Genomic DNA, 27,367 nt, shown 5'->3' with positions numbered 1-27,367 from the left:
CTAGGCTCCCTGGAAACTCCCAGGTTTACGGCTGCCTGGGACTAAGAGCCCATGGGAGTGACGGCCCTCAGGGGCTCGCACAGCCCTGCTGAATGCAACAAAGAGACACAGAGACGGGATCATTTTAAAAACTAGAAATGGCTAAAAAGGGCTTTTTTTTTTTCCTTCTCCAAACTAACAATAGATAAAACATTGTTTGCCAATGAGTGATGAGGCCCCGCCCCCAGGGGGAGGGGCAGGATAGGTAGCTCAACTCGAGGTGGGGGGGAAGCAGGCTCCTTGCAGCAGGAGTGATTCGGAGCGGTGGGCAGGACAGGGACTCACTCCACAGCGCAGGGTGATCCGCTCCCTCTGCCCAGGTTGCTGCCCCTCCCCCTCACACAAAAAGCAAATAAAAACAATACAGTGAATCCCCCATCCCCATTCCCCCCTCCCCCCGAGTCAGGCGTCTGGGGAGCAGCTGCAGGATCTCTGGGGTGCTGTTCTCTCCAGAGAGCCAGCCAAGCAGCACCACCAAGGAGACACCTCCGTCCAGCTCCCAGGGAGCCCCCAGGCTCCAGGTTCAGTTGCCACTGTTCCCCATGGAGACCGCTGGCTGCAAAGCTTGAGGGAAGATCTCACCCTTGTGGAAAGCTGGCATGTAGATGGGAGGGGGGGGGCCCAGGGCATAGGCTTGGGAGCTCACTGCGGCGGGCAAGGCTGGGTGCGCCAGGGCCAGGTTCATGTCGTACATGGCTCCCTCGTTCTCATCGCCGAAGGGCAGCAGCAGCCGCTTGCCCTTTTGACGCCGGTTGCAGAACCAGACTCGCACCACCTAGGCAGAGATGGGAGAAGGCACAAAAGGGGAGATGGATCAGCCCAGCCCATTAAAACCTCTCCCTTGGGGGCAGAGCCCCCCACAGCTCCGCCTCTAGAGGGGAGCAAAGCAGCCAGACAATTTGGGAGCTTCAAGCTCTTTTCCAGTGGGATGTTTTCTGCCTTCCCTCCACCCCCACAAGGCCCTACATACCCTCCCAGCTCAGCAGTCCCAGCTGGGAGCGCTTTGGTCAGCCAGGCAGAGGGATGGGTCTCTACAGAGCCCCAGGGCACCCTGACAGTCCCTAGCATGTACGAGGCTGTCCTGCAACAGGGCTACATTCCTTCACCAGGTGCACCCACTAATTGAGGCAGTCTGGGCTCTAATCCCACCTATTGGGACCCACCTGATTTGGCAGCAATCTGGCTACCAAAGGAGCCCACGTGCACTCTTGTTGCATCCATGAATCAGACCTCCCCTGGGAGGGGAGTGACATGGGCTGGCAGCTGGTGCTAACATACTCTTATTGCTGTTTGCTTTGTGCTCGCAGCCCCTGCACTAGCCATTCACCTCCAGAGTAGAGGTCTGGAGTAGAGCTGGACAGTAAAGGGTAGGGGTGGTGGGGACACTGTGGAAAATTTCGGTGAAAACAAAGGCTAAATTTTCAATGGACAATTTAAATTGTGGCAGAAGTTCAAATACCAGAAAGTGTCAGCTGTCACAGTGCCTACCGAATGGTAATTGCAGTTTGGGTGCCAGATGCCCCCCATTCCCGTCTTTAGGCTGGGCTACGTCACACACCGTGTGCCACAGCCGCCACTCTCGTGGTGGGAGGTGGTGCCTCATGGGCCTCCCTCGCCATGGTGCATCATGGGAAATGTAGTCTGACTGGGAAATCCAGCTCATAGAGGAGAACAGGAACATGAGGCAACTGAACTACAGATCCCATGAGGCACCATGGTATCATTTCCAAAATGAAATTGTTGGATTTTTTATCTTAAAAAAAAAAAAAATCCTCCTCCTCCTGTGGAAAACAGACTTGTTTTGTGAATAATTTGGTTTAGTCAGAAACCCAATTTTCTGCTTAAAAAATAGTTTAGATGGAAAAATTTCCACCAGCCCTAAATTGGCCTTTAGAAGTACCCCACTAGGGAATGCGTTAGAGTCATTCCTAAGGACCTGACTTCTGAACATGCTGTTCTCCCCACCGCTGGGGAGCTCCAACTAAACCTACGTCTTTGTCCAGGTTGAGATCCTCGGCGATCTGCGAGATCTGCTGGGGGCTTGGCTTCACGCACTTGCGGAAGAAGTTCTCTAGCGTGCCCTTGACGTTGTTCTCGATGCTGGTCCTGCGCTTCCTCTTCCGGGCCTGGGCCAGCACTTGTTCTGCATTGCACAGCTGGAAAGCAAGAGACACAAACCCACAAAAGCCATGGCACTTGGTTACAGGTTGTCCCTGTGGAGCAACAGTGTTCCCAGCTCCTCAGGGCGCACATACCTGGCTGGGAGAGGGGTAGGGCCAGGGCTGAGAGATGCCAATCCAACGTGCTGCAAATCAGTGTTTGGGTGGAAAGGGATAAAGTGGCAGGTTTTCAATTCAAACTGAAATGTTTGTTTCTGAAAATTGAATTTAGTTTCAGAAATTTCCCATGAACATTTTCAAATGAAAAATTTTCATTCTTTCTTTACAGGGGGGAAAAAAAATGTGGTTTTCAACCAGGTCCATTTATATAACCATCTACAACATATAGTATTCATGTCTGTAGCATGCTTAAATAATTTATTAGCCCTTTTTATAAAGTCTGTATAAATGTACACTAATACAAAGGGTGACCAATTATTTGGGAGAATATTAAAAGGATTTCATTAAAATATTTCTATTCACATTAAGGTTTTGTAATTTTTTAAATAGATTCAATCCCAAAGTGTTTGGGGGTTGAACTCCCTTTGACCCCCAAACTGCTGGCCCACCCTCGTTATCACATGGAGTAGTGCTGGGCGTGCCAAGCAACCGGCTTCCCTAAACGCCCAGAGATGCTTTAGAATAATTACTCAAAGGAACCTGCTCACGGGCCCCGAGCCTGCACCTTAGGCGTTTTGCCATTGACCTCAATGGAAGCAGGATCAAGATACAAATTGCTTCAATAATTTCCCTTTAGTGAAATTCCCTTCCTTACCCTTCCAGAGAACCTACGCAACATAGTTAGCAGGTTGTGCTAGGTTAATCCTCCCCTGGACTTCAGCACGTGGGACTTAAATGCTGTATTCTAAAGGGCACATCACCTCCCACTCCCTTCTTCTGGCTGAGCAGAAGTTGCGAACCACACCACACACGGGGTAAAGGAAAAATCCCTGGTTTTCAGCCTTCCTGCAGCTGCTCCTCACTGGAAGGGAGGATATGGGGTGAAATCCAGGCCCCACTAAAGTCAAAATTTGAGCAGACTTCAATGGGGCCAGGATTTCACCCATGACCTTCCAATAGCCTGCCCCATCCTGCGAACCTCGCTGTGCCCCTGGCAACTGCAGAGTGCGGAAGAGACTCCAGGTGCAGAGGACCGTCTGCCAGGTACCCACCTGCAGAAACCTCTGCAGTCAGTGAAGATTGTGACTGCTCAACAAAGAGTTGTTTCCCCCCAGACCTGCAATATGTTCTCAGATTCAGCCCCTGGCCCTCGTGCCATGGTAACTCAACCAGTCTCACTCCACCGACTACGGCTATAACATTTAAGAAGACGGGAGCCTCTCTCCAGATCCACCCACGACAGCAGAAAACGATCATGATTGCCTTGTTGGAGGCTGTTGTGATGTCTGGCTGCTCCAGGATCAGACCCAGTTGAAGAATCTGTTGCAAATTATATTTGTTGGGAATCTTAGTATATTTTCCCATCAAACAATGATTGTAAGTTCTTCCCACTCTTCGACCATCTCTGCAAAAGGTTGGACACTCTCCACCACACAATAGTCTGGTCGATAGGCTAATTGTTTATTTACAAGTACCTCTGCCCTACCATTGGAACAGACACTGCTACTCCGGTAATGCAAATGGCAAGTGTCTCTCTGAAGCCAGGCCAATGAGCAGGGCCTGGGAGCACTGGCAGGTTGTGGTTGGGACAGGGATGGAGGGGTTCCAGCTGCAAGGGTTATTAGCTGTCGCTAGACACCGCAAGTCCTCACTTACCCTGCTCTCTTCCCAAAAGGAACCTTCCCTGCTAAACCTTCCCTTGTCAGCTCAAGGCCTCCTTACACTGGTGCTGTCACAGCTCACTGGGAAGCAGGCTAGCCCACTGGTCTATTGATAGCCAATGCCTAGGGCTGCAGGTTTATCACAGAGGTAAAAAATGTCACTGATACTGTGATGTTTCCATGGCTTTCTTTGCATCTGGGATTTCATAGGCTGAGGAGCTGGGGGGACCACCCAGGCCAGGGCCCATCCACTTGTACCACCACAGCTCAGGGCCGGTGATCTGGCGGTGCCATAGCCAAGAAGGGGCCAAGGCTGGGTGTCTCAGGGAGAAGGACATGCCCACAGGCCAGAGCAAGGAGCCAGGCCAGCCCCACGGGACAGGGGGCATACTTGTATAAGTAGGGGCATAGCGAGCAGATCGAGGGACGTGATCGTCCCCCTCTATTCGACATTGGTGAGGCCTCATCTGGAGTACTGTGTCCAGTTTTGGGCCCCACACTACAAGAAGGGTGTGGATAAATTGGAGAGAGTCCAGCGAAGGGCAACAAAAATGATTAGGGGTCTGGAACACATGACTTATGAGGAGAGGCTGAGGGAGCTGGGATTGTTTAGTCTGCAGAAGAGAAGAATGAGGGGGGATTTGATAGCTGCTTTCAACTACCTGAGAGGTAATTCCAGAGAGGATGGTTCTAGACTATTCTCAGTGGTGGAAGAGGACAGGACAAGGAGTAATGGTCTCAAGTTGCAGTGGGGGAGGTTTAGGTTGGATATTAGGAAAAACTTTTTCACTAGGAGAGTGGTGAAACACTGGAATGCGTTGCCTAGGGAGGTGGTGGAATCTCCTTCCTTAGAAGTTTTTAAGGTCAGGCTTGACAAAGCCCTGGCTGGGATGATTTAATTGGGGATTGGTCCTGCTTTTGAGCAGGGGGTTGGACTAGATGACTTCCTGAGGTCCCTTCCAACCCTAAATTCTATGATTCTATGACAGGGGCCACCACTGTGAGGTCAGTGCTGGGTAGGCTCGCTCCACCCCCCCCCCCACCAACCAGGCCTCCCACCCCCCAGGGGCAGGACCGAACCTCCCCCACCATGTCACACACCCCCACTTCAAGTGACTTTACAACCACTACCTGCAAAAGCTGTGACTTTAACTAAATCTATCAGGACTGCTCAGCGATTGGATAAAAAAATGCAGTGACAAATCTGCAGCCCTACCAATACCCTTCCTAACACCAGGCCCTTCTACACTGGGTGGGACGAAGAAGAGATAAGGTGGAATTTGAGGAGTCATTCTCCAGGCACATCAGAGCAGGATGTCTGCAAGAGAATCCGTGGGTCTGCTGGATTAACCAGGAAGTAAAGGAAACAATTAGCAAAGATAAGGAGGTTGCGAGAAATTATAATTTCTTTGCCTCAGAGTAGGTCAAGGAGATCCCGACCCTGAGCTGCTGTCTCAGGTCAAGGACCAAGGTGTTAAACAGGAGCTGCTGGAACAAACTGATCAAGAGCAAAATATCAGGAGGCCTGGGCGACATGACCCAAGAAGTTTGAATGCAAGAGCAAAGTGTCTGAGCTGCTAACAAAACTCTGCAATCCTGGGGGCTGCAGTGGGTGCCTAGAATCCCATACAGCCTTGCCCCAGGTACCCACTCCTACACCAGGGCTTGCAACGGCGTCCCGGGAAGGCAGCCATACAGCTATCATCTCCCAGCTAAAACCAGTGCTTTTAGAGACGCTTTACACAGCCCTGACCTTTTACCTGCAGGACAGCGGCTGGTCAGTGGGGAGAATCTCATCCTTGGACTTTGGTTTAGAAAGAAGGCGAGTAAGAGGAAACATGACAGGGATAAGCAGAGTAATGAATGGGAAAAGGTAGATCAGGCATTCCTATCTACCCTCCCTCATAACACACCAGCAAGGGGTGAGTCAGTGCAACTGAAAGGCAGCACATTTAAAACCAGTCTGAGGAAATTCTGTTTCTCCCCCAAAGCACGTGACTAACCTGTGGAACTCACTGCCCCAAGGTATCAGCAAAGCCAAGAGTTCAGCAGGATTCTCTAGAGGCCTTGGACATTCTCATTCTCCACAGTCACAGCAGAAAGGATAAAACACATTCAGAAGAGATATAAGCCCTCCTGACATGGATCAAGCTCTGACTGACGGGGGTCAGGAAGGAACTTGCCCAGTGACTAGGCTACTTCCATAGCTGCCCATTAAGAGGTCACGTACACCTTGCTCAGAAGCAGCTAGTCCCGGCCACTGGGCTGAGCCAAGCCCTGGCCCACCCCTCCCCACTTACCTCTTGCAGGCTGTCGCTGTTCTCTACCTCGTTGAGCCAGCGCTGCAGCAGTGGCTTCAGCTTGCACATGTTCTTGAAGCTCAGCTGGAGGGCTTCGAAGCGGCAGATCGTCGTCTGGCTGAACATCTTCCCTGGGAGGGAGAGAGAAGCACCGTTCACTGCAGGCCTGGGGCTGCCAGACTCCTTATCCTATACCCCCAGCACACCAGCCAGAGAGGAAAGAAACCTGCCCACTACTTGACCCATGCATGGAGCATCCATGACTCTGGGGGCTGCATCCATGCATGGGAGACCCCCCGCCCCAATATTGCACAGTCACCTACCCACCTCTGCAGCAGGGACCATGGCGGTCTGCTCCCTTCACCTGCTATCTTCTGTCCCTTCCCCCCATAAGTGAGGCACTGTGGGAGCTTGAGTCCCTTCCCCCCCCCCCCTCCAGCAGACAGCTGGATCTAGGAATCCACTCTGCCCCACATAATTTTGCTTTCCCCCAGGATCCCCATCTCCTGTTGTGAGCCCCTCCCTCAAGACAGCAGCAGGGATAGCAGGGACACCCAGGTTACAGCATCATGTTGGGACTCCCCCAGAATCACCACGGTGTTCACACTGGGCTCACTGCAACAAGCATCCAAAAACCCTTCCAGCCGCTTTGAACATCCAACTGGGGAAGAAGCTACACAGCACCAGTGAGGATCCAGGGGCTGTCCCTCCCCATCTCTCACCTTCTGCATCAAGAGACACCCCCAGAGGCACCAGATGCACTTGGGAGGGGTGGGGGAGAAAAGTGAAACTCACCATACAGAGTCCCCAGAGCCATCCCCACATCAGCCTGTGTGAACCCCAGGGTGATGCGCTTGTGCTTGAGGTCTTTGGCAAACTGCTCCAGCTCCTCCGAGGTGGGAGTGGTGTCCTGGCAAAAGCAGCAAAAACGTTTCTGTGAGGGGATAAAGGAGCCCGCTGGGGGCTGGCAAGGAGAGAGGTGGATTCACTCAGGCATTTCAGGGATGGATGCAGATCCAAGCCCTAGAGAGATGGATCCCAGGTCTACCGCTGCAATCAGGCTCCACCGCGGCTTTCATGGCAGGTGAGAGGAGTGCGAACGGGCTCGGTGAAGCCCTCAGTTGTTTGTTTGCATGGACAAACCAGCATCCTGCAGCACGAGGATGGCAAACAATCCCAGAAGGAATCACTTTCACCTGACACAGAACCAAGAGCTCTGCTGGGATCCGAGAAACAGGCTGATCCCTCAAGCTGCTCTCTGGCTTTCTGCTTCATGGCAGAACGTCTGCCTCGACTGTCCCTCAGGCTCCCTCGGCCTGGCTGCCCGCTGCAGTGGGAAACAGCTCAGCCACAACCTCCCACCCACTGGGGTGATGTCTGGCTGGTGAGGCTCAGAGTTGGAACAGCATAGCGGAAGTGGGGGGGGGGGGTGCATGGTGCTACAGGTCAGCGCTGAGGGGTGTTAACTGGGCCATTAAGGTCAGTAACTTTAAAAATGAAAGCTGTAGTTTCTGCAGACATCGCTGCCTTTAGACACTCCCTCGCTTACCCGTGAAAGCCTCCCACTCCACTCTGGGCAGCAGACAAGCCAGGTAATCAGTGCGCGGGATGGCCATGGAGATTCACCAGGCAGAGACTGAAGCTGGCAAGCTGACGCCCTGCAATACCCCGACCCTCACAGCCCCCCGCAGCCAGGATACGTTTCCTAGGGTCAGTTTGCGGTGGGGATGAGAAATCCCCCCAAGCCCAGAGATGGCCCTAGTCACCACAGTACCTGAGCACTGCCCAACCCCACGCACTGCCCTGCTGGAAGGCAGGACAGGACCATCTCTGTTTTCAAAGGGTCAGTGGAGTGACTTGCCCAACACAGGGTGGGTAAAAATCATAATACAAAATGTTTTTTTATTTAAATATAGCTGTTGCCTTTTACTCCCTTCCCGTTTTATAGTCTTAAATGGCTAAAGTGGCTGGTTTGTTCTTGTTTAAAGAGTTTCCGAATTGTTAGTCGAGTTGCAGATTTTACGGTGAAGTTTTTCTTTTCTACTGAAGTTTCAGCCTTGAAACTCTCAGCCAGGCTGTAAAAAAAGAAGTCCTGGGCCTGATACCACAACTCCCCCCCCACCACCACCACAACTGCAAATAGCAGCCAACACTACCGGCCGCCACACTGCACTTCCACAAATCAAGAAAGTCACAATGCTTTGACCAGGCTATGCTCCTCCCTCAGGTTTGCAGCGTGAAGTCAATAGGACTTGTGCTCCTAAGTCACTTACAAGCTGTTGAAAATCCCACCTTTAGGATTTTATGGACCTAAACATTTTGGCCTGTCTGTATAAAGTAAGTTCACAGCAATGTTGTTAATGCACTGGGAAGATGAAATCACTTGTCATCGCCGACACTATCTGGCCACCATCTCTGAAGTGTCTGAGCACCTCATAATATTTAATGTCTCAATCCTCCCCAAACCGCCGGGGAAGGGCTATTCTGTACCTGGGGAACTGAGGAAGAGCCTGAGGCACAGTCTACATTACCAACCTACATGAGTGGAACGACGTCGCTCAGGGTGAGGATTTAACGCAGTTCCACCAACTGAACTCCCGGGGTAGACAGCACTGTCGAAGAGCGTCCTGTGGACACACAGCTACTGCCTCCCGGGGAGGTGGAATTCCTACACCTATGGGAGCAGCTCTCCCATTGGGTGTAGGTAGCATCTTCACTAAGCGATACAGCGCACCGCAAGTGTAGACAAGCCCTGAGTAACTTGCCCACGGTCACACGGAGAGCCTTAGGTGGAGCAGGAAGTTGAATCTAGTGTCTACACTAGCACTTTTGTCAGTAAAACTTTAATCAGTCGGGGGCAGGGGGGAGAAAACCACCACCCCTGAGCAACGTGTCTGGACAGCACTACCTTGGCGTCTCCAACAGAGCTCACTGGGTGTGGTTTAATTATGCCGACAGGAGCGCTCTCTCCCATTAGCACAGAGCAGCTCCACAGGAGACCTCACAGCGGCGGTAAGATCTCTAGTGTAGACACAGCCTTGGTCTCTCAAATTCTAGGCCAGTGCCCTCATTGCTGGGCCACCTCTTCTCTCTACACTGAAGCAGTTTTGTTCTGAAGGGACAAAGATTCTGTGCCACTAAAAGAATGGTTTGTAATAGAAATACAATTTTAGCCCATGGTCCTGCTAACAATTATGCACATGCTTAACTTGGCGCGCAGGAGTAGTCACATCAAAGTCAAGGGGACTTTTCATCTGAGTCAAGTTACGTACCGCCTAGTGACTGCTGGACCAGAGCCTTCATTTTCAATATTTTGGGGTTTGCCTATTGCAGTTTTGCAAAATCCAGTTCAGCTCCCGGCGCAGGAGTGGCATTTACCATTTTATAGGGACCTCTCCCATCATCTACCCTGAGCTCCTGAATGACGCAGGACAGAGAATTTCCCATAACTTCTGTTTGAGTTAGAGTAGATCTTTTGATAAGCTCATCAATGTTAGTCTAGATTCTGTGACAGAGGCAGGAACTGAACCTCCAGCCCAAGGAGTCACAAGCCAGTACCTAGCCACTGCACCATCCTTCTCAAGGGCCCCCACACCCTCTTGTACTACTTCCTATCCCACCCTGCTCCCAGGTAGAGGGGAAGCTGGAGGCCAGATCCCCCTCTGCTGTAGGCAAGCTTCCACCGAGCGATGCCCATGGACACCGGCCACGTATCTTCCCTTTTGTGAAGGTTGGGAAGTACCTGGCTGCTGGGTTTTCTCTTCCCCAAGGAAGCCAGCAGGGAGAACACACTGATCTGTGCTCCAAGTCTAAGCCCTGCTCCTGCAGAGGGGCTCCAAGCAATGTCCTCCACCACCAGCAGGTGCCAGTGTGTTATGTTTGAGACCTCTCACCAGCTGAGGGCCAGTGGATCTGGATTCAGCCTGTCAGCTGTCAACTTCCTCTCAGTGCTAAGGAGAAGGCTCAGATCCTAATTCCAGGGGTATTTAGGAGCCTGAATATCTTTGAAGATCTGGGCCCAACAAAGCAAAAAAGGATCAAATCCCCCTTTAAAAATCAAAGCAAAACACAAGGGCACAACTCATCTAAGCCACTGGGAGTTCACACTGGAAGAGAGATGGGCTGCAACCAACCCAGCACCCAGAGCAGCAAAGTTTTGCTATGAGAAGGTGCAGAGTCACCTTTCAATCAGCTCTCCTGCTCGCTTTGATGATACTGGCACAACATGCAGGGTGGCAGCAGTTGCCAAGCTGCGATTTAAGATGGAGATGAAAGCAGCATTGGCCCAGATTCTTGTACCTTGCCTCATCATGGACACCTGCGCAGAGGGGTACAAAACGCTGGGCAAACTGAATGGTGGCTTCTTACCCACGTGTTGCCCCAGGTGTAAGTCTCAACACGTGGTCCAGGGCAGGAGAAGAGGAGATTCAGAGCACTCTACGTTTGTACAGAAAGCTCCATCTACACACACACACACACACACACAAAATGAGCATGCACTGTTTTGCACACAGAGGTTTCCAGACCTGCCCTTCTCCCCACCTGGAACTGTTTCAAGGAATCAGGAATGTCAATTCTGATTTTCCCTGGCCGTTCTGGGAGATCTGCCAAGGCATGGCAGGGCTTCTCCACACACAACAGTTTGCACCAGTTTCCACTAAAAGCAGGTTTTTGATTGATTTAGTTAAAGTGGTGCAAACAGCAGCATGGACCCGCTTAAGTCTATTCACACGCTTAGTTCTGGCTTAAACTGATTTAGATTAATTTACCGAGACAAGCGTTGCATCCGATGAAGTGAGCTGTAGCTCACGAAAGCTTATGCTCAAATAAATTGGTTAGTCTCTAAGGTGCCACAAGTCCTCCTTTTCTTTTTGCTTAATCTACCTGCGAGTCAGGAATCTGACCAATTTTTAAATTATTATAATCTGGAGGGAACTGGCCTACACACTCTAAATATCTGGATTTTTAAAATTCCATTTAAAATAAATAATAATAGTCATGCCGATGAAAATATTTAAAGCAGGCAGCTCCGGCATCCGAAGGACTGCATGCACAGAAGAGCTGAGTGCGCAGACATAACAGAAGCATATGCCGTCCTCAGAGACGGCTGGCTGAGCTATCGCACTGAGGAGCATACAGAGACAAATATTTTTGTTCTGCAACAGCCAGCAGAGGGAGCCCACGGTAAAGCCGCTGCTCAGAACCGTGCCAGTGGCTGATAGACATGAGGGGCAAACATGGCAGTAAGAATGGGGGGCCCCCCTGAAAGCATGGGAAGAAACTGTGTGGTGCTGATCTCTGGATCCCAAAGAGCCCAGCACTGGAGCAGCTGGGCAACACAGCTTAGCCACACTGAGAGAAAGCTCTCCGAACTGGGGGTGCCCCTGCTGGAAACGTGCTCAATGCAGTAAACCAGGCTGGAGAGCAAATCTCACTCCCCACCGCCAATGGGACACAATCAGGGCTCCACTTTTGCATAAGCAGGAACTCAACCTCCTTCCTGAACCTGGGCAGGATGGGAGGTGACAAAGGGGGGGGAAACAGGCAAACACCAGACCTCTAGCGAACTCACGTGCTTCCCAGCCTTGGCATCCTTCTGGACTCCTCCCTACTACTAGATTCCCCTTCCCCATCCTGACAGAGGAGGGCCCAACCACTGTGTAAGCCCCATCACCAAAATGGTGCTGCACTTCACATGGACAGCAGCAGCTCTGAAGAACATCCAGCTAGCCCAGAGTGCAAAGACCCAACTATTAAGCACCATAGGCCACTTTTAACCACTTGCTGTGGTCACCGTGCTGGTGCCCCAGAGAAGACCCAAGGTCATCAAAGCCCTCCGCAGGCTGAGCTGAGGGGGAGAGGGAAGGTTGGGTCCCTGGTGGAGAGTGGAAGAAAGAGGGAGGGAAGTCATAACATGAGGCTAGCAAGGTTAAAGGGGTTAGACTCAAGCCCTGCTAGGCATGTGCCTGGGTGGATCTGGTAGGCCCGCTCTCCTTGGTGCCCACTGCTGTAACCTCTTCCCGCAGACATCCTGGGATGAGTTATGCAGGAGGTCAGACCAGATTATCCTAATGGTCCCCTGGGGGGAGGGTGCTGACAACTGAAAGCTCCTGGAGAAGCAGAGGAGGGAAAAGAAGAATAAAAAATGGAAAGGAAAATACAGAGAAAAGCAAAAAGAGAGAGACGAGTAATGTGCAGCAATCGATGGAGCTTCAGAACCCACTGGCCTAGGCAGAGGTAGGGAAGCTCTAGCAGGATTTGGGAATGTAGCTAAACCCCCATTTACACTACAAAGCAACAGTGTTGTAACTTAACCCCCTTGCAATGCAAAGCGCTTTCATCCCATGGGACCTGTCATCCTGCCTTTTTCCCTGCTGTCCCTGGGCCTATGCCTCTCAGCTGGTCTTTAAATCCCCCAGTCAAACAATTCTGTACCCCGGCTGGCTCACACCACCAGTCCCTCTCTACTAACTCCCAGCTCTTACAGAGCATTTTCCATCAGATCTCACAACGCTTCCCACAGGAGCGGAGTTTCATTCTCCCCATTTTACAAATGGGGACATCCAAAAGATGAGGGTTTGGAGTGAGACAAAGAGAAGTTTAAATCTCTACCCTGGCATTACAGAGCAATGGTCACTTCACTGGAGGGGGGGAGAGATCAAACTGCAGCTGAGAGTCTGGATAAAAGACTATCGATCATCATAAAGAACCCTGGTGCTTTTTAAAAGCTGATTTATGTGTCTACACACACACCCAACACAGAGTCAGATTTTGGGTTGCTCTGATTCACACATCAGACAGGGATTTTTAACTTTTAAAAAGCAGACAGAGCTTTTCGTCTGCGTTTGCGGACGCCACCTCCAGGGAACACAGGCCATCAGAGAGACCCCTCTGTTCAGAGCAGCCCGGTTGGCCCCGTGTAGATCGATCGCTTTGGAGAACCCTACCCGCCCGCCCCAGCCACCCCCGCTAGGAAGCTGCTCCCCAAGGAGCCTGTGGCAGGAGAGATGTGCGGCTACAGAGCAGCGGGGCTGTCAGGGAATGGGGGAGACAAGGTCACCCCAAAAGCATCAGACAGAGAGGAAGAAAAATGGGGGCGCTGCTCCTCTCCGCTCCCCTCCCCCTTGGTATAAGCCGGAGAACTGGGGGGAGATCCCTTGAGAACACGCAGAGCGGAAAGGGGTTAGATGGGGGGCGATCCCCGGGCCAGCCCCGGACTGGGGAGCGGGGTCCGGGGAGGGGCCGCAGGGCTGCGATCCTTACCTCGTCCCCACTCTCACTGGACTGGCCTCCCTCGCTAGCCGCCCCACTGGAGCTGCCGCTGCTGCCCAGGCTGGAGAGGCCGCTGGGGGGCTGGTGCGGGTCGCCGGGGTAGATGGCGTGATGGGCCCCAGGGCAAAGCCCGACCCCTGGGAACGTCTGGCTGGGGAGGGGGCCGCGGGACGCCGCCGCGCTGTGCCCAGCCAAGGCAGGCCAGAAAGGGCTGTTCCAGGGGTGGGCGTAGTAGGGGCCCGCGGGCAGGAGGGCGCATTTCCCTTCTGGGGAGCCTTCTTTGCGCCCCTTCTCCTGGCCGGGCTCTTCTTTCGGGGCCTGCCCGCTTTCCAGGAGCTGGGGGCCCTGGTGCCCCCCAGCCATGCCCGGCTGCTGGCAGGGCTCTGGGCCAGGGAACGGGCCCCAGGCCTTAGCCTGGCCGGCCTCCCCCGCCGGGAGCTCGGGGGGCTCGTACTCCGCTTTCAGCGCCGGGAAGGGGAAGAAAGGCGGCTGGTGGCTGGTGCTGCTGTAGCCGCTTTTGCCGAACTGGCCGCCCGCATCCTGCAGGATCCCGGCCCCCAGGCCGAAGGAGGTGGGGGGCAGCCCCTCCTGGCTGAACATGGTCGCCCCCAGGCTGCCCGGAGCCGGGGCCCCCGCTGGAAGGGTCTCGGAGCCCCTACGGCGCCATGGCCCAGGCGCGATCAGACGAGGCGAGGGCCAGGAGTCTCCGCATGCTGGCAGGCTCACGGCAGCAGCTGGGCACCGGCGGGGCCGCGCGGGCCACGGCGAAGCCCCTCCATGCTGCAGAGACCCGACTGAGCGCCTAGGCCGGCCAAGGGGCTACCTCCCCCCGCCCCGCTAAGGGCCCAGCTTGGGCGTCTCTGTTAATTGCCCCTGCTCAGCTATTGGCCCCTTTAAGACAATTGACACCAATAGGTTGTAAATGAACTTGATTCTTGTGTGTGTGTGTCGGGGGTGGGGAAGGGCATCTTGCAACCACCGTGATTAGAAATAGCTTCAGACTCCGTGTATTCCCCCCCCCCCTCCGCCAACTCTTTAACTTCCCCATGGGTTTGGGAGGGCATCAATCGAGAAGGGAAATGAAAACGACCAGCTGCATAATTTATTGGTGGTGGGAATTATTCTGCTCGGATCCTGTTTAAAAAGGCCGGAGCCCTCCAGGGATTGTTCGCTCCTCGATATTCAGAGCAATAAACCGTTTGCACGTGGGTTGGACTCCAGTTGGGGAAATTACAAGATTGCAATTGCAAACCCATTTGGATGGTTAGTTGCTCCCAGCAGTTTGGGGCCAGGTTGCAAAATCCTTGCCCTGCCATGCACTGATTTTGCAACGGTTGGTATATAGCAAGGGTCGACTGGGAGCTGTGAGTCACCCTTTCTCGGAGCACAGGGACACAGGCACATTTGATGAAAATGAAAGGCAGCACATTTTCAACTAATAGTCAAACATTTTATTGTGTAGCACATAGTTCACCCATGGAACTCACTGCCACAAGATTTCACCCAGGCTTAGAATCTAGTAGGATTTTTTGGATGAGAACAATCACAGTCACATTCACTAGGACTAAAAATATATATGAGGAAATTGAAACCCTCCTTCTTCAGGGCACACAGCAACCAATCACTAACTGACTGGGGTTAGGAAGAACCCTAAGGGCCCGTTATTCCATTACTGACCACCATGGGGTCTTTGGACCTTCTTCTGAAGCAGCTGGTGCTGGCCACTCTCAGACAGGTTACAGGACTAGACAGATGATAAACTGCCATAGCAGATCAGCCCCCTTTGTTCCCTTGTGGAAAATGGAATCAACAATCTGTCTGATGGGCTTCCTCTCCCCTGGCTGCAGAGTGTGAGCTGAGATCCACCACAGGGTGTTGGAGTACTGAGGCAGGCTTTGCAGATGCCCTATCTACCCCAGCCTGCTCTCCCAGAAAATCCAGGATTAAATGATTAGATAATGATGGGTGCACCCTACACATGTTTAATGGCCTCACCACTTCCTAGCAGCTCCATTGCTTTCCTGTCCCCTGCTTGATGAATTTCCAAGCTACTGCTGCAAAATATCAGAGGCCCTTGGAGAGAGCTCTGGTGTCTCCCAGTTGTTTTCTTGGGATGTATTTACAGGCACAGGATCCTAATCTTAACATGGTGAAGGGCCTGGCTCTTTTGTTTTCTTTTACTGGTCTCTGACCTCTAAACTGAGCTGATCATGAGCATTGCTATCACACTCATCTGCTGCACAATGGGACACAGTCACTATGTTCTCTGTTTGTGATTGCCACTTGACAATGGTGTGGTTGGGCCTGGGTTTATTACGCTTCCCCAAACCCCACCCCTCTGCTCCCAAAGTAATTTTTCGACATATCGATTGCAACGGCCAGGATTATCCTTTCAATGCATTATGTAATGAGCATAGCTTGGTGCATACCTCCCATCACCCCCAGACAGTCCCTGCAGCAGGGACGGGAGATGCCAGCATCTGGGCAGGATGAAGCCCAGGGAACATGGGAGCCGGACAACTTCAGCAGCATGGCGCTTGCCTGGACCCAATCTGCTACCAGTGACTTCATCTATTGATTAACTTGGCTGGTTGATAACTGTTGTTTGGAGTCTCTCACTCAGAGATATGCCAAAGAGATAAGTCTGAAAAGCTCCTTTCCTTTGTGTTTGGGACAGAGCCACCAGCAGGCTCTGAACAGAGGAGAGGCTGTCACTGATTTATACAATTGCTGTGGATTATTGCTGGTGGGCTGCAAGCTGCCTGTAGTCGCTATAAAGAAGAGCTGAGTACTCTTACTCCAGCTGAGGTCAATGGGCTCTGCAAGATGCTCAGCACCTCAGGAGGAAAACGCCCTAAATCTGCCCCCGAATTGCAAAAACATCAAACACAGACTGGGATCCTGGCCCTCCTGACATCACCTGCAAAATTCCAGTCGACTTCAGTGGGGCTAGGGGATTTCGCCCAGTGTTCAGACCGTGCGCCCCTTGGGGCATGGGCTGCCTTCTGGTATATAATCTGTGTAGTGCCGAGTGCCATAAGCCCCAGTCGGGTTAGGACCACAGCAATATAAAGAGTGCACTGCATACAAAAGAATCAGACATTACGAGAACATTAAAGTTGCAAAGTCAGGCACTGGAGCATTAAGAAATGCCAGAATTAAATGCCTGGATAACTTGAGTGCAGCCCCTTTGTGCATTATGATAGTAACTTATTACATGAGCACATGCGATTTTTCCACAGGACTCTTGCCTAAATGACGCAGAGAGGGAGAAATGAACACACTATGGAGATCTAATGGGATCTAGTGAGGTGCACAGAGGTTGGGAAGGGGGGGATTCTTTTCTTTCTGGTCTCCCTGGCCTATGCTGCACCAAGCCATTTATATTTAAAGACCTGTACACTGAGCCCCCATGAATGCAGTTGCTGGCCTTGGGCTGCACTATTTGGGCTCCTGGAAAATGTCTGAACCAGGAATGGGCTTGAAAGAAAACCCCGGCACCCCCTAACTCCAGCCCCACAGGAAGGTGCTGCAATGTCTACGCAGCATGACTGAAGCCACAGGCTGAGCTAAATCCCTGTCCCTGAGCTCAGGAAGCTCAGGGGTCTGATCTCTGAGGAAGTGACACTGCAGGATTCCAACTGCAAGTGATTCTCCTCTGCTCCTCCCAGGCTCCAGCTGGGGACGGGACATTTTTAGAAGATCCTTCAGCTTGCCCTCTTGCCTTTGATTTATTGTTCTGGGGACTGGCCCTCCTCCTCCTTCCCCCAACCTGCTCTTTCACTCCATCCCCCCAGGAAGCACATCAACCCATCCTGCCTGGAAGCAGCTCAAGCACATTCCAGCTCCCCTTTCATATACAGGAGCAGGCGGAAGGGGAGCCGTTGACTTTGAACTGGCTCTTTGGAGAAGGGTCACCCATTGTGGAGAGCGATGTTTTCCCTGGGGGGACGGAGCGGGTCAGTGGGGTTTCTCTCTCCATTTCAATGCAATGATTCTCTTGGGTCATAGAAGGTGTTTCCTTCATTGTCACAAGGGTCATTGTGTGGCTGGATCAGCTCGGTGCAGCTCACTGGAGCTGAGTGACTGGACCCTCTTGAAGAAGATGCTGCTACAAGCTGCAAGTTCCAGTTTAGCCAAGACATTTATTGTGTCTTAGAGGAGCATTTTCCCACAGGCAACGCACACGCCAGGCGTTGGGCTCCTGCGGACGTGCTGCAGCAGGTGGAATTCTGCATTTGGCTGTAAACCTGCTCCTATAAATCCACCTTTTAATACCAGGCCAAGTTCTGAGGTCCTTAAGCAAGCCAAAGACCCACTGACATCCATGGGAGTTTTGCTAGGATAGACACAGGAGAAATTAGTTTGCAATGATGCCCACAAAGCCTAGCACTGGTAACCCGCTTTAGTAAAATGCGATCACCCATCCAACTGCATCTTAAAGCCCTTGCACTTGGGCACTAGGCCAAGATTTTTGGTGTCCATCTTGAGATGAAGGGCAGCTGGAGGAGTACACAAAAGGGGACGACCAAAGGAATGCCTCCATCAAGCCCAACTCAGACAGGGGAAATGTACAGCAGCGTAGGAATGTGTGAGACTTAGAATGCAAAGAGTAGCACAAGATAGGGATGGTGGCCCTAAGCAATGGCTGACTGCCAGGGACAGATTCTGATTCAGAACTTGTGACCCCTTGCAGGGGCCTGGTTTCAGAGGGTGTGTGCTTGGCCCTCTCGGGAATTCAGGCCCCCTTAAAGTGTCTTGAGTTGGGCACTTGACCCAGGCACCCAGAATCACGAGTTGCTTTTGAAACTCTTGGACACAAGCCGTGTTCACAGAGGGGCAGATTGAAATTCACACTGACTGGACCAGTGAGAACTACAACAAAGCCCCAGCTCCCCTTGTCCAGTCCATTTTAAATGCTCGTTGAGCAAAAGCTGCTGAAAGCCAGTCTGATCTAAACAGAGTTATAAATGAGTCCAGCTGCAGGAGCCTTGTCTACACTAAAGCTCCCACCAGTTCTACCACTGGAGCAAGGGGACCGATGGAATTGTTTGGTAAATTTCGCCAGTGTAGACAAGACCTAACAGAGAACTATAGTCTTTAGGTCACTGCGACAGTACGTAGGCCCTTTAAGGACAAGCCCCCGGCTTACCACCCCATCATTTCAGAGTAGCAGCCGTGTTAATCTGTATCTGCAAAAAGAAAAGGAGGACTTGTGGCACCTTAGAGACTAACCCATTTATTTGAGCATAAGCTTTCGTGAGCTACAGCCCACTTCATCGGTAGCTCGTGAAAGCTTATGCTCAAATAAATGGGTTAGTCTCTAAGGTGCCACAAGTCCTCCTGTTCTTTTTACCCCGTCATTGTTTTTGGCCCAGGACCAATGCATTCTGGGACTTGTAGTTCCCAGAAGGCGCATGGAAACAATAAGCTGAGAGCAAGCTGGGAAGCAGGTGGGCACATCTCAGCCATCTCGGCCCACTGAGGAGCTGGTGGGGCACTAAGTGATTTGGGCAGGATCTGTGGTGGTGCTCTCAGCTCACAGGAAGTCGGGCAAGGGGGCCTGGGAGGGACTCTGGAGGAGACCAGAGAGAGAGGCAGGCAGGCAAGGGCAGTAGCCAGGAGAGAAGTGGAAAAGTTGAGGCTGGCGCAGCCAGCTGTGACACTGTTTAGGGGGCTGGGGGTAGAGGCTGTGGCAAAGGACTCTGCCTCAGTAGGGCCGCCTTGTGCTGATATCCCTGTATCACGGGGTGGACTTTTACCACCCAGGGACAAAGGGGTAATTGGTCCCTCTGGAATGGGTAAAGCTCCCACGGAGGGTTGTGGCCAAAAGGCCAGAGCCGGGTAAAGGCTTTACTCTGCATTATGGGAGCAGCTAGAGGTCACACCTAAGATCGGGCCCCTGCTGTGCCAGGTGCTGCATAGGCACATGCGGAGAGACAGGCCCTGCCCCAACCTATAACTGGACAAGAGAGACACTGGGCAGGAGGGGAAACAGACTTCCAGAGAGAGGAGGTGACTTCACCAGGGGCATGCAACAGGGCAGTGGCAGATTCAGGGAGAACTGCATTCAATCCGGAGTCCCACCATTGTGCACTGGTCATTAGACCATGTTGGGATTTTAACTGAAATCCTGTTTACAGTTGAAGGGGAGGAGTCTTATTTACCAAAGGGCTAAACTCTCCCTGACAGCGAGAAGGGAAACCGAGGTACCGCTACAGTCAGACACGGTTGGGTAAGTGACTTTGTCACAGCCCCTTCCTAGCCACACCATGCACTGTGGACATGTGAATTGTTTTCTGTCTCTTTACCATATGTCTCAGGAAGGGCCATGTCTGTGTCTCAGTTTTGTACAATGCCAAGAAATCTGAACTCTCAAGCAGTAATAATGTAGGGCCGATCAGCCACACTGAGTCTGAATGACTGCTGGTGATCATAGAATATCAGGGACCTCAGGAGGTCATCTAGTTCAATCCGCTGCTCAAAGCAGGACCAAATGCCCAATTTTTGCCCCAGATCCCTAAATGGCCCCCTCAAGGATTGAACTCACAATCCTGGGTTTAGCAGGCCAGTGCTCAAACCACTGAGCTATCCCTCCCCCCTCAGAGGGAAGGCCTCAAGGAAAGCAGCGTGTGCTTCTCTACACCAGCCTGCATCTAGTTTTAACATAAAATAGCAACTCCATCTGCAAGAAGGGCTAGGGGTTTTGCACCATGCAGGCCTGCTTTACCGTAAGCCAGGAGTTCTCAAACTGGGGGTCGGGACCCCTCAGGGGGTTGCAAGGTTATTTCCTGGGGGGTTGTGAGCTCTCAGCCTCCACCCCAAACCCCACTTTGCCTCCAGCATTTATAATGGTGTTAAATATATTAAAAAGTGTTTTTAACTTATTAGGGGGGTTGCACTCAGAGGCTTGCTATGTGAAAGGGGTCACCAGTACAAAAGTTTGAGAACCAGTGCTGTAAGCACTCCGGGGCCAGGCCTGAGTGCAAGATGAGACAACAGGTGAATACAGCCGGATGAGAAAACGGAAACAAGGAGATGCTTGCAAAACGAGCCTTCAAAACTCATCCAAATACAAGCCATACATTGCATGTACAATAAGCCATACACCAGAGCCGAAACCAACAATTAGCTAGAGAGCAGGCTGGAGCAAATCCCAGTGTTTTATATAACTCCTGTACAGCGCCTAGAGACCCCGGTGATGGGCATGCAGAAATACTGCCAGCCAGACAGCAGCTCTGAAAGGCTGTTTGCCTTTGGTGGCAGTAGGGGGCTGAAGACATGGTGCTTGAGTCTCTGTGGGAGGGAGGGGTCGATCTGATCTCTGCACTGGGGCAATTCCCCAACAGACACTGGAGAGCCACGAGCATCCCAAGTTCCAAGGTGGGGAGCAACAAGCCCCGATGTCTGTGGGGCGCAGCCCTAGACCTCACTGGGACAGTCAACAACAAGGGTGTGTGAAGGACCCAGTGCAGGGCTCATGAGGACACCCCACCAATTACAGGCCCAGCTACGTCAATGGTTCCTGTCCACTGAACTCACCTGCCTTGGAGTGGAGAGTTGCTCTTCAGTGACCCGTTCAACCCAAGCCCCGTCAAGCCACGAAGAACTCTCTTTGTTCAGTGTCTGCTCAGGGGGTCCTGGTCCAGGGCTGGTTTCCTAGACTCTACGGTAAAGCAGACAGTAAACAAGTCTCCTGCCCAACCCAGCAGCATGGAGCAGGCCCTGAAGTGAAGTCCCTTCTCCAGCCCTAGCTAAGCAAGTCAAAGGGAACCAAGCTTGGCTGCTGTAAAATCGTGCCCTGCTGGAGCCTCCTCTACCCTAAAGAACTGCACTATTAAAAAACAAAACAAAAAACCTAGCTTTAATTTAAATTGAAAAAATCTGACTTTTAAATACATATTTTAAATCATTGAGTTTAAAAAAAAAAGTTTTTTTTTAAATCTACCTTGTCTAGAGCCCTGCTAGAGTAGCCGCAATGGGGTTTGAGGCAACACAGTTAGGGCCTGGACATGTAGGTCCTGGGTTTATTGCTTTTGGGAAACAGCTGCTGAAGTGAGCAGAAGGAATGGATGGCCATTGGCTCTGTTCTGGCCCGCTTCTTCCTTCCACTTGGCTCCCGTGTAAACAGCACCCCACTGAATTCTCCAGGCAACGCTAAGAGAAGATGGCAGTTAAATACTGAGAGTGGGAAGGTGTGAGACCACTCTGTGCCCTGAGCTCTTTGCTCCCCTTCAGCAGAGCCCGAGAGCAACAGATGCAGACCAGTGGCAAGACAGGCACTGCCATCTTCACTCAGTTTCCCCCCGGCCTTGCTGAGTTGCCATGGCTTTGCCTAAAGGCTAACCCTTGCCTTAAAGCCAAAAGGGGGAGAATAAATTCTTCCTTTGTTTTAGACACAAAATCCCTGAAGCTAAAGGACAAATACCACGAGCAGTGTAGCAAGGCACACCGGGAGGTCAAACACCTTGTGAGAGTGGACAAACGGTGTTATATTGATAATCTGACAACACAAGCAGAGGCTGCAGCTGCTCGTGGTGAACAAGGAACCGACTACAAAATGATGCGGCTTATCCGTGGTAAACGGCAGACGCCGACAAACACTCTCATCAGGAACAAACAAGGACACCTACTAACAACCGAAAAAGAACAAAAAATGCACTGGACAGAGCCACCTAAAGAGGAAGCAAACATTCTATGATCCAGGAGGCAGAAGATGATCTTGATATCAGCACAGACACCCAACTAAGGAAGAGATGCTTCACACCATCAAATCCTTTAAAAAGGGAAAGCTCCTGGCAAGGATACCTTGAATGCAGAATCGTTCAAGGTAAATCTTGAGTTAGCAGCATCTATCCTGGCCCCTCTATTTACATCAGTCTGGGAAAAGGAAAAAGTGCCAGATGCGTGGACCAATGGGATTATAGTGAAGATACCAAAGAAAGGAACTCACAGTGATTGTAATAACTGGCCTGGTATCACACTTTTATCTGTGCCAAGCAAAGTTTTTGTTTTTTGTAACTTGGGTTTTTATTTACAAAGTGGATTTGCTGAAACACAGTTATACAAGAGCCAAAGCCTCAACTTCTTCAGAGATCCCACCACAGGACCCTTTGGTAGCTGGAGCTGTAAATCTATTCTTCATCATCAGGAGGGATCCCCAATTCATCATCTATCCATTTCGAAGCATCTGGATAAGGAAAGTGACCCAGCACCACATCTGGGTTGTGCAAGAAGTGCCACAGGATCCAGAACCACATGAAGCCGCTGAGGAGCTTGCCGTGGATCACCTGCCAGCGGGTCAGCCTTGGGAACTGCTGGTAGTGGGGCTCAATGTGCACCCCGCCCCCTGCGTGCCAGAGCCCGGCCGCTCCCCTCACGTCTCTGGTGCAGAGAATCCGGACCAGGCCTTCCCCGGAGCAGCCCAGAGGCCCGAGCATGACACCGCTGCAACCGGCCGAGCCGCCCGCCCGCTCCCCAATGTTGTGTAAGCTCATCGTCCAGCATATATCAGAAGCAGCTGATAACGTTCTCAGAAAAGAGCAAGCTGGTTTTCGGAAAGGGTGTGGATGCACAGACCAGATCTTCACTCTTCAAAACATAATAGAACTGTGCTTAGAATGGCAATCGCAACTCCACATACATGTCATAGACGTTGAGAAGGCTTTTGACAGCCTTCACAGGACCAGCCTCTGGCGCAGTCTGTGGGCATATGACATTCCTTTCCCTATAATCAGTGTCATCAAAAGCTTCTATTTCAACTTTGCATGCAGTGTTGATCACAGTGAGCTCAGTTTTGAAGTCCATAACAGGAGTACGTCAGGGGTGTGTCATGTCTGCAATCTTCTTCAGCATGGCCATCGACTGGGTAATGCGGCGTCCAACAGAAGACATGCCAAGAGGCATTAAATGGATGCTCTTCTCATCCCTGGAAGATGTGGACTTTGCAGATGATGTCGCTCTCCTATCACATACCCAACACCATATACGAGAAAAAACAACTTGACTCAACGCATTCAGCCAGCAAATTGGACTGAAAATCAATCGCAATAAGACAGAGATCATGACCTTTAATAGCGCCTCACCATCCCCAGTACGGATCGAGGATTATATTCTCACTAATTTAGAAACATTCACATACTTGGGCAGCACCATCAGCCAGGACGGTGGAACAAGCCAGGACATCCGGAACAAAAATCCAGGAACACCTTCAGGAGTTTAAATAAAGTCTGGAAATCATCAAAATACTCTGAGTTGGTACGTACTTTCAATACTATGTTACAGTGCAGAATCCTGGGGAATGAGAAAGTTCGACATGTCCAAACTGTCTTCATCCAGTGCAACCTGCCTCAGAAAAATCCTCCGTATCTTTTGGCCCAGAACAATCTCAAACCAAGATCTATTGACACAGTGCAGTCCAGAGGATCTGAGCACCATCATTGCCAGGAGGCGGTGGAGATGGATCGGCCATGTGCTTCGAATGGAAACAGTTCCATCACCCGAGAAGCAATAAGATGGACACCCGAAGACAAGCGAAAACGAGGCCGCCCAAAAACAACATGACGAAGAGCTGCGGAAGCCAAGCTGAAAAACCTGGGGCAGAGCTGGGGAACCATGGAAAGACTCGCCAGAACCAGACAGGAGCGGAGGACCTTCGTCGCTGCCGTAAACGCCAGAGGTGTAATAGGAACATGATGATGATGACGGTCCCTCTTGGCGGTGCCACGGTGCTCCGTTTTCTCTGCCAGCTGGCGAGCGCCTTTTGCTTTGCAGTCGGAGTGCAGCAAAACTTCTTGTGCTCTGAAAGGATGAAGCGAGAGGCATAGCTGAGAGGAGGCGGTTTGATGACACGTGGCGAAAGAAAGACCGCTGGTCGCTTCTGCGCACAAGAGGAGATGAAACACTTCGAGGGTGGCATGGGCCCCTCTCCCTCTTTTAAACACTTGAGTTTTCAATTAGTCCTGCCTCTACTGAAGAGTCACAACATTGTAACTGCATCTGTGCACTTATGTGGCTCCCATCAGCAGAGACCTAGATTCCCCTCAAGCACGAATGGGCTGGAGCCTTGCAGGCGTGTTCTCTCGCAGAGTGCTGGAGAACCCGCGGTGTACAGGTGAGGCACTCAGACGCAGGGTTGCCTAAGTGCCTCACCCAAGGTCACATAGAAAGTCTGTGGCTGAGCTGCTAGTTGAGCCCAGCTCTTTTGCGTTCCAGGCCAGGGAACCTGCTAGACCATCCTCCTTACCCTAATTCCTCCAGCACAGAGCCCTACCGTCGATGTGCTGGCCTGGTGCACACGGAAGTTTTCAGCACTGTAACTGGATTAAAACTGCATTTTAATTTCCATAGTGGAGGCAGAGCTAAGGCATGGAGCAGCCCTGAGAGCATCAGGATTTAGTAGGATTTTAGCCAGACAAAAATAAAAGCTCACAGACTCTTCAACACGCTGGGATTAACCGCCTAATGTGTCCCACTGGCTGCATCCCGAGAGTTTCAGTGTAGTATCACCAGCAAGGAAAAGGAGACAAAGTCAGACTGGAAATAAGGTGCAATTATTTTACATCACGGAGGCTAAATTAATCATTGGAACAACGTCCCGACTGGTAAAGTTTGCAGATGACACAAAGCGGTGGAGTGAAATAATGAGGCCGGGTCACAGCCAAAAAAAAAAAAAAGTTATTCATCTAGGAACAAAGAATGCAGGCCACACTTGATAAGATGCGGGACTGTATCCCGGAAAGCAGCCACTCCAAAAAAGACTTAGAGGTGATGGGAGATTACCACCAGAACATGAGCTCCCAGCAGGAGCTAAGGGGGCTAATGCAATCATTGAGTGTATACGCAGAATATCTAGCAGTAGCAGGGAGATGGTCTCACCCAGAGGCAGTGGGTATAATGGCCTGGGCACGCTAAGCCTCCCCTGCAGCCGGTTGTGGGGTTTGCAGCGAAGTTTCTGCTTTTTATTGTGCGCCATGGAGCCCAGGGCAATTACTGAGAACCCAGGAAGCTAAGTAGCACATACGACTACTTGGGGGAGGGATAGCTCAGTGGTTTGAGCACTGGCCTGCTAAACCCAGGGTTGAGAATTCAATCCTTGAGGGGGCCATTTAGGGATTGGGGCAAAAATTGGGGATTGATCCTGCTTTGAGCAGGGGGTTGGACTAGATGACCTCCTGAGGTCCCTTCCAACCCTGATATTCTATGATTCTATGACCTCCTCAGCTGCTCCAGACCCTACATGGTGCATATCAAAAGCTCAGGCTCTTTGGAAGAGACGAGCTCCATGGGGCGGCTGGGAGTCTCAGGAAGGGAGGCACAGGGCGGCTGGGGGTCTCTGGCCAGCCCTGGGCTCCTCCGGCTGTGGTGGTGGTGAGGAGGCTCAGGGCTTCTCTGGGGGAGGGGTGGGAGCTCCAGCCACGGGGGGGGGGGTCCCTCAGGTGAAAGAGGTGGGGCTGGGGGTGCTAGGCTCCCCAAAGTGGGGGCTCCACCCACCGCCCGTGGTCTCACCTCTATATTTGGCATTAGTGAGACCATTATTGGATAGCGTCAACACTCAAAAGATGTTGAAAAAACTGGAAGGGGTTCAGATAAGAGCTACAAGCAAGACTGGGGGCTGGAAAATATTCCTTAGAGTGGGAGACAAAACTCAATCTAAGAGCGTACTACGAGGTGATCTGATCACCATCTCCAAATCCTTAGCTGGGGAAGAGATTGCTGATGGCTGGCTCGTTAATCGAGTAGCAAAAGGCAGAACGAGATCCTGTGGGTCGAAGCTGGACAAATTCAGACTCGAACTAAGGGGCAAGTTTAAGAGGGAGGGTAGTAAACCTTTGGAAACAGTTACCTGAGGCCGTGGTGGTTACTCCAGCACTGGCAGTCTTTATTAGGGCTAGTCTACACGGGCAATGCTAAAGCCCACCTCCATGAGCGAGAAAGTTGCTACTCTGTAAAGTGCCAGTGTAGACAAGCCCTGAAAAAGAATTTCTGAGCTAAAGCCTCATGGGCTTGCTGCAGTGGTGATCAGGTATAGGCTTCTGGCCTCGGTAATGCAGCTCGGACTTGATGGTCATAATGACCCCTTCTGGCCTTTAACGCCTTGTCTACACTGGGAAGTTTCTGGGCAGTAAAGCAGCGTTCTGTGCTGTAACTCCCGAGGGGAGCACACGGCCACGCCACTCAGTGTGCAGAAACTGCGCAATTGTCGCGCTGTAAAAACCCGCCCCGACGAGCAGCGTCGAGCTTCCTGCGCTGGGGGTACGGCGCTGCGGGGCCAGTGTAGACACCCTGGTCGATGACAGCGCTGCGATTGGCCTCCGGGAGGTGCCCCACAATGCCTGTTCTCGCCTCTCTGGTCATTGGTTTGAACTCCGCTGCCCTGCCCTCAGGTGAGCCCCACCCCGGACATTCCTTGGGAATTTTGAAAGTCCCCGTCCTGTCTGCTCGGTGACGCGTGCAGTGGCCTCAGAGCATCTTTCCAGGCGGCCAGGCCTGCTCCACGCACCAGGCGATCCCCCGTTTGGAGCAGTGCCGAGCTGCTGGACCTCATCGGCACTTGGGGAGAGGAGGCTGTCCCGTCCCAGCTGCGCTCCAGCCATAGGAATTAGGAGACTTACGGACACATTTCACGAAGCATGACAGAAAGGGGCCATGACCGGGACACACTGCAGTGCGGGGTCAAAGTGAAGGAGCTGCGGAACGCCTACTACAATGCGCGGGAGGCAAACCGCTGCTCCAGGGCTGCTGATCGGTAGCAGTCTGGAGTAGCCAGCTTCCGCAGTGCGATCGCCACCTGCTTCTCCAAAGACAGGGCAGCTCT

General features: G+C 51.9%; 1 protein-coding gene and 1 pseudogene across 1 annotated transcript; both read right to left on the bottom strand.

The window, feature by feature from the left end:
- Positions 1-433: 433 nt before the first annotated feature.
- LOC125623317 (POU domain, class 5, transcription factor 3) lies at positions 434-14,471 on the bottom strand. The gene is made up of 5 exons (XM_048822436.2): positions 13,543-14,471; positions 7,075-7,189; positions 6,280-6,410; positions 2,031-2,195; positions 434-814 (listed from the first exon to the last, which is right to left on the bottom strand). Exons 1-5 carry the CDS (start codon positions 14,149-14,151, stop codon positions 563-565), a joined length of 1,272 nt encoding a protein of 423 aa, XP_048678393.1. The 5' UTR covers positions 14,152-14,471; the 3' UTR covers positions 434-562.
- Positions 14,472-22,685: 8,214 nt separating this feature from the next.
- LOC125623661 (NADH dehydrogenase [ubiquinone] 1 beta subcomplex subunit 2, mitochondrial pseudogene) lies at positions 22,686-23,048 on the bottom strand (annotated as a pseudogene).
- Positions 23,049-27,367: the final 4,319 nt, after the last annotated feature.

This window comes from Caretta caretta, chromosome 16 (assembly GCF_965140235.1).
Source record: "Caretta caretta isolate rCarCar2 chromosome 16, rCarCar1.hap1, whole genome shotgun sequence".
In the NCBI taxonomy this organism is placed as follows: Eukaryota; Metazoa; Chordata; order Testudines; family Cheloniidae; genus Caretta; species Caretta caretta.
This window is presented reverse-complemented; position numbering and strand designations above follow the sequence as displayed.

Excerpts from the sequence above, each read along its gene's own strand:
- LOC125623317 (XM_048822436.2), bottom strand. The coding sequence starts at position 14,151 with ATGTTCAGCCAGGAGGGGCTGCCCCCCACCTCCTTCGGCCTGGGGGCC. Across the intron at positions 7,190-13,542 it reads CCAGTGAGAGTGGGGACGAG|GACACCACTCCCACCTCGGA; the intron begins GTAAGGATCGCA and ends TGCTTTTGCCAG. Across the intron at positions 2,196-6,279 it reads ACAGCGACAGCCTGCAAGAG|CTGTGCAATGCAGAACAAGT; the intron begins GTAAGTGGGGAG and ends CTTGCTTTCCAG.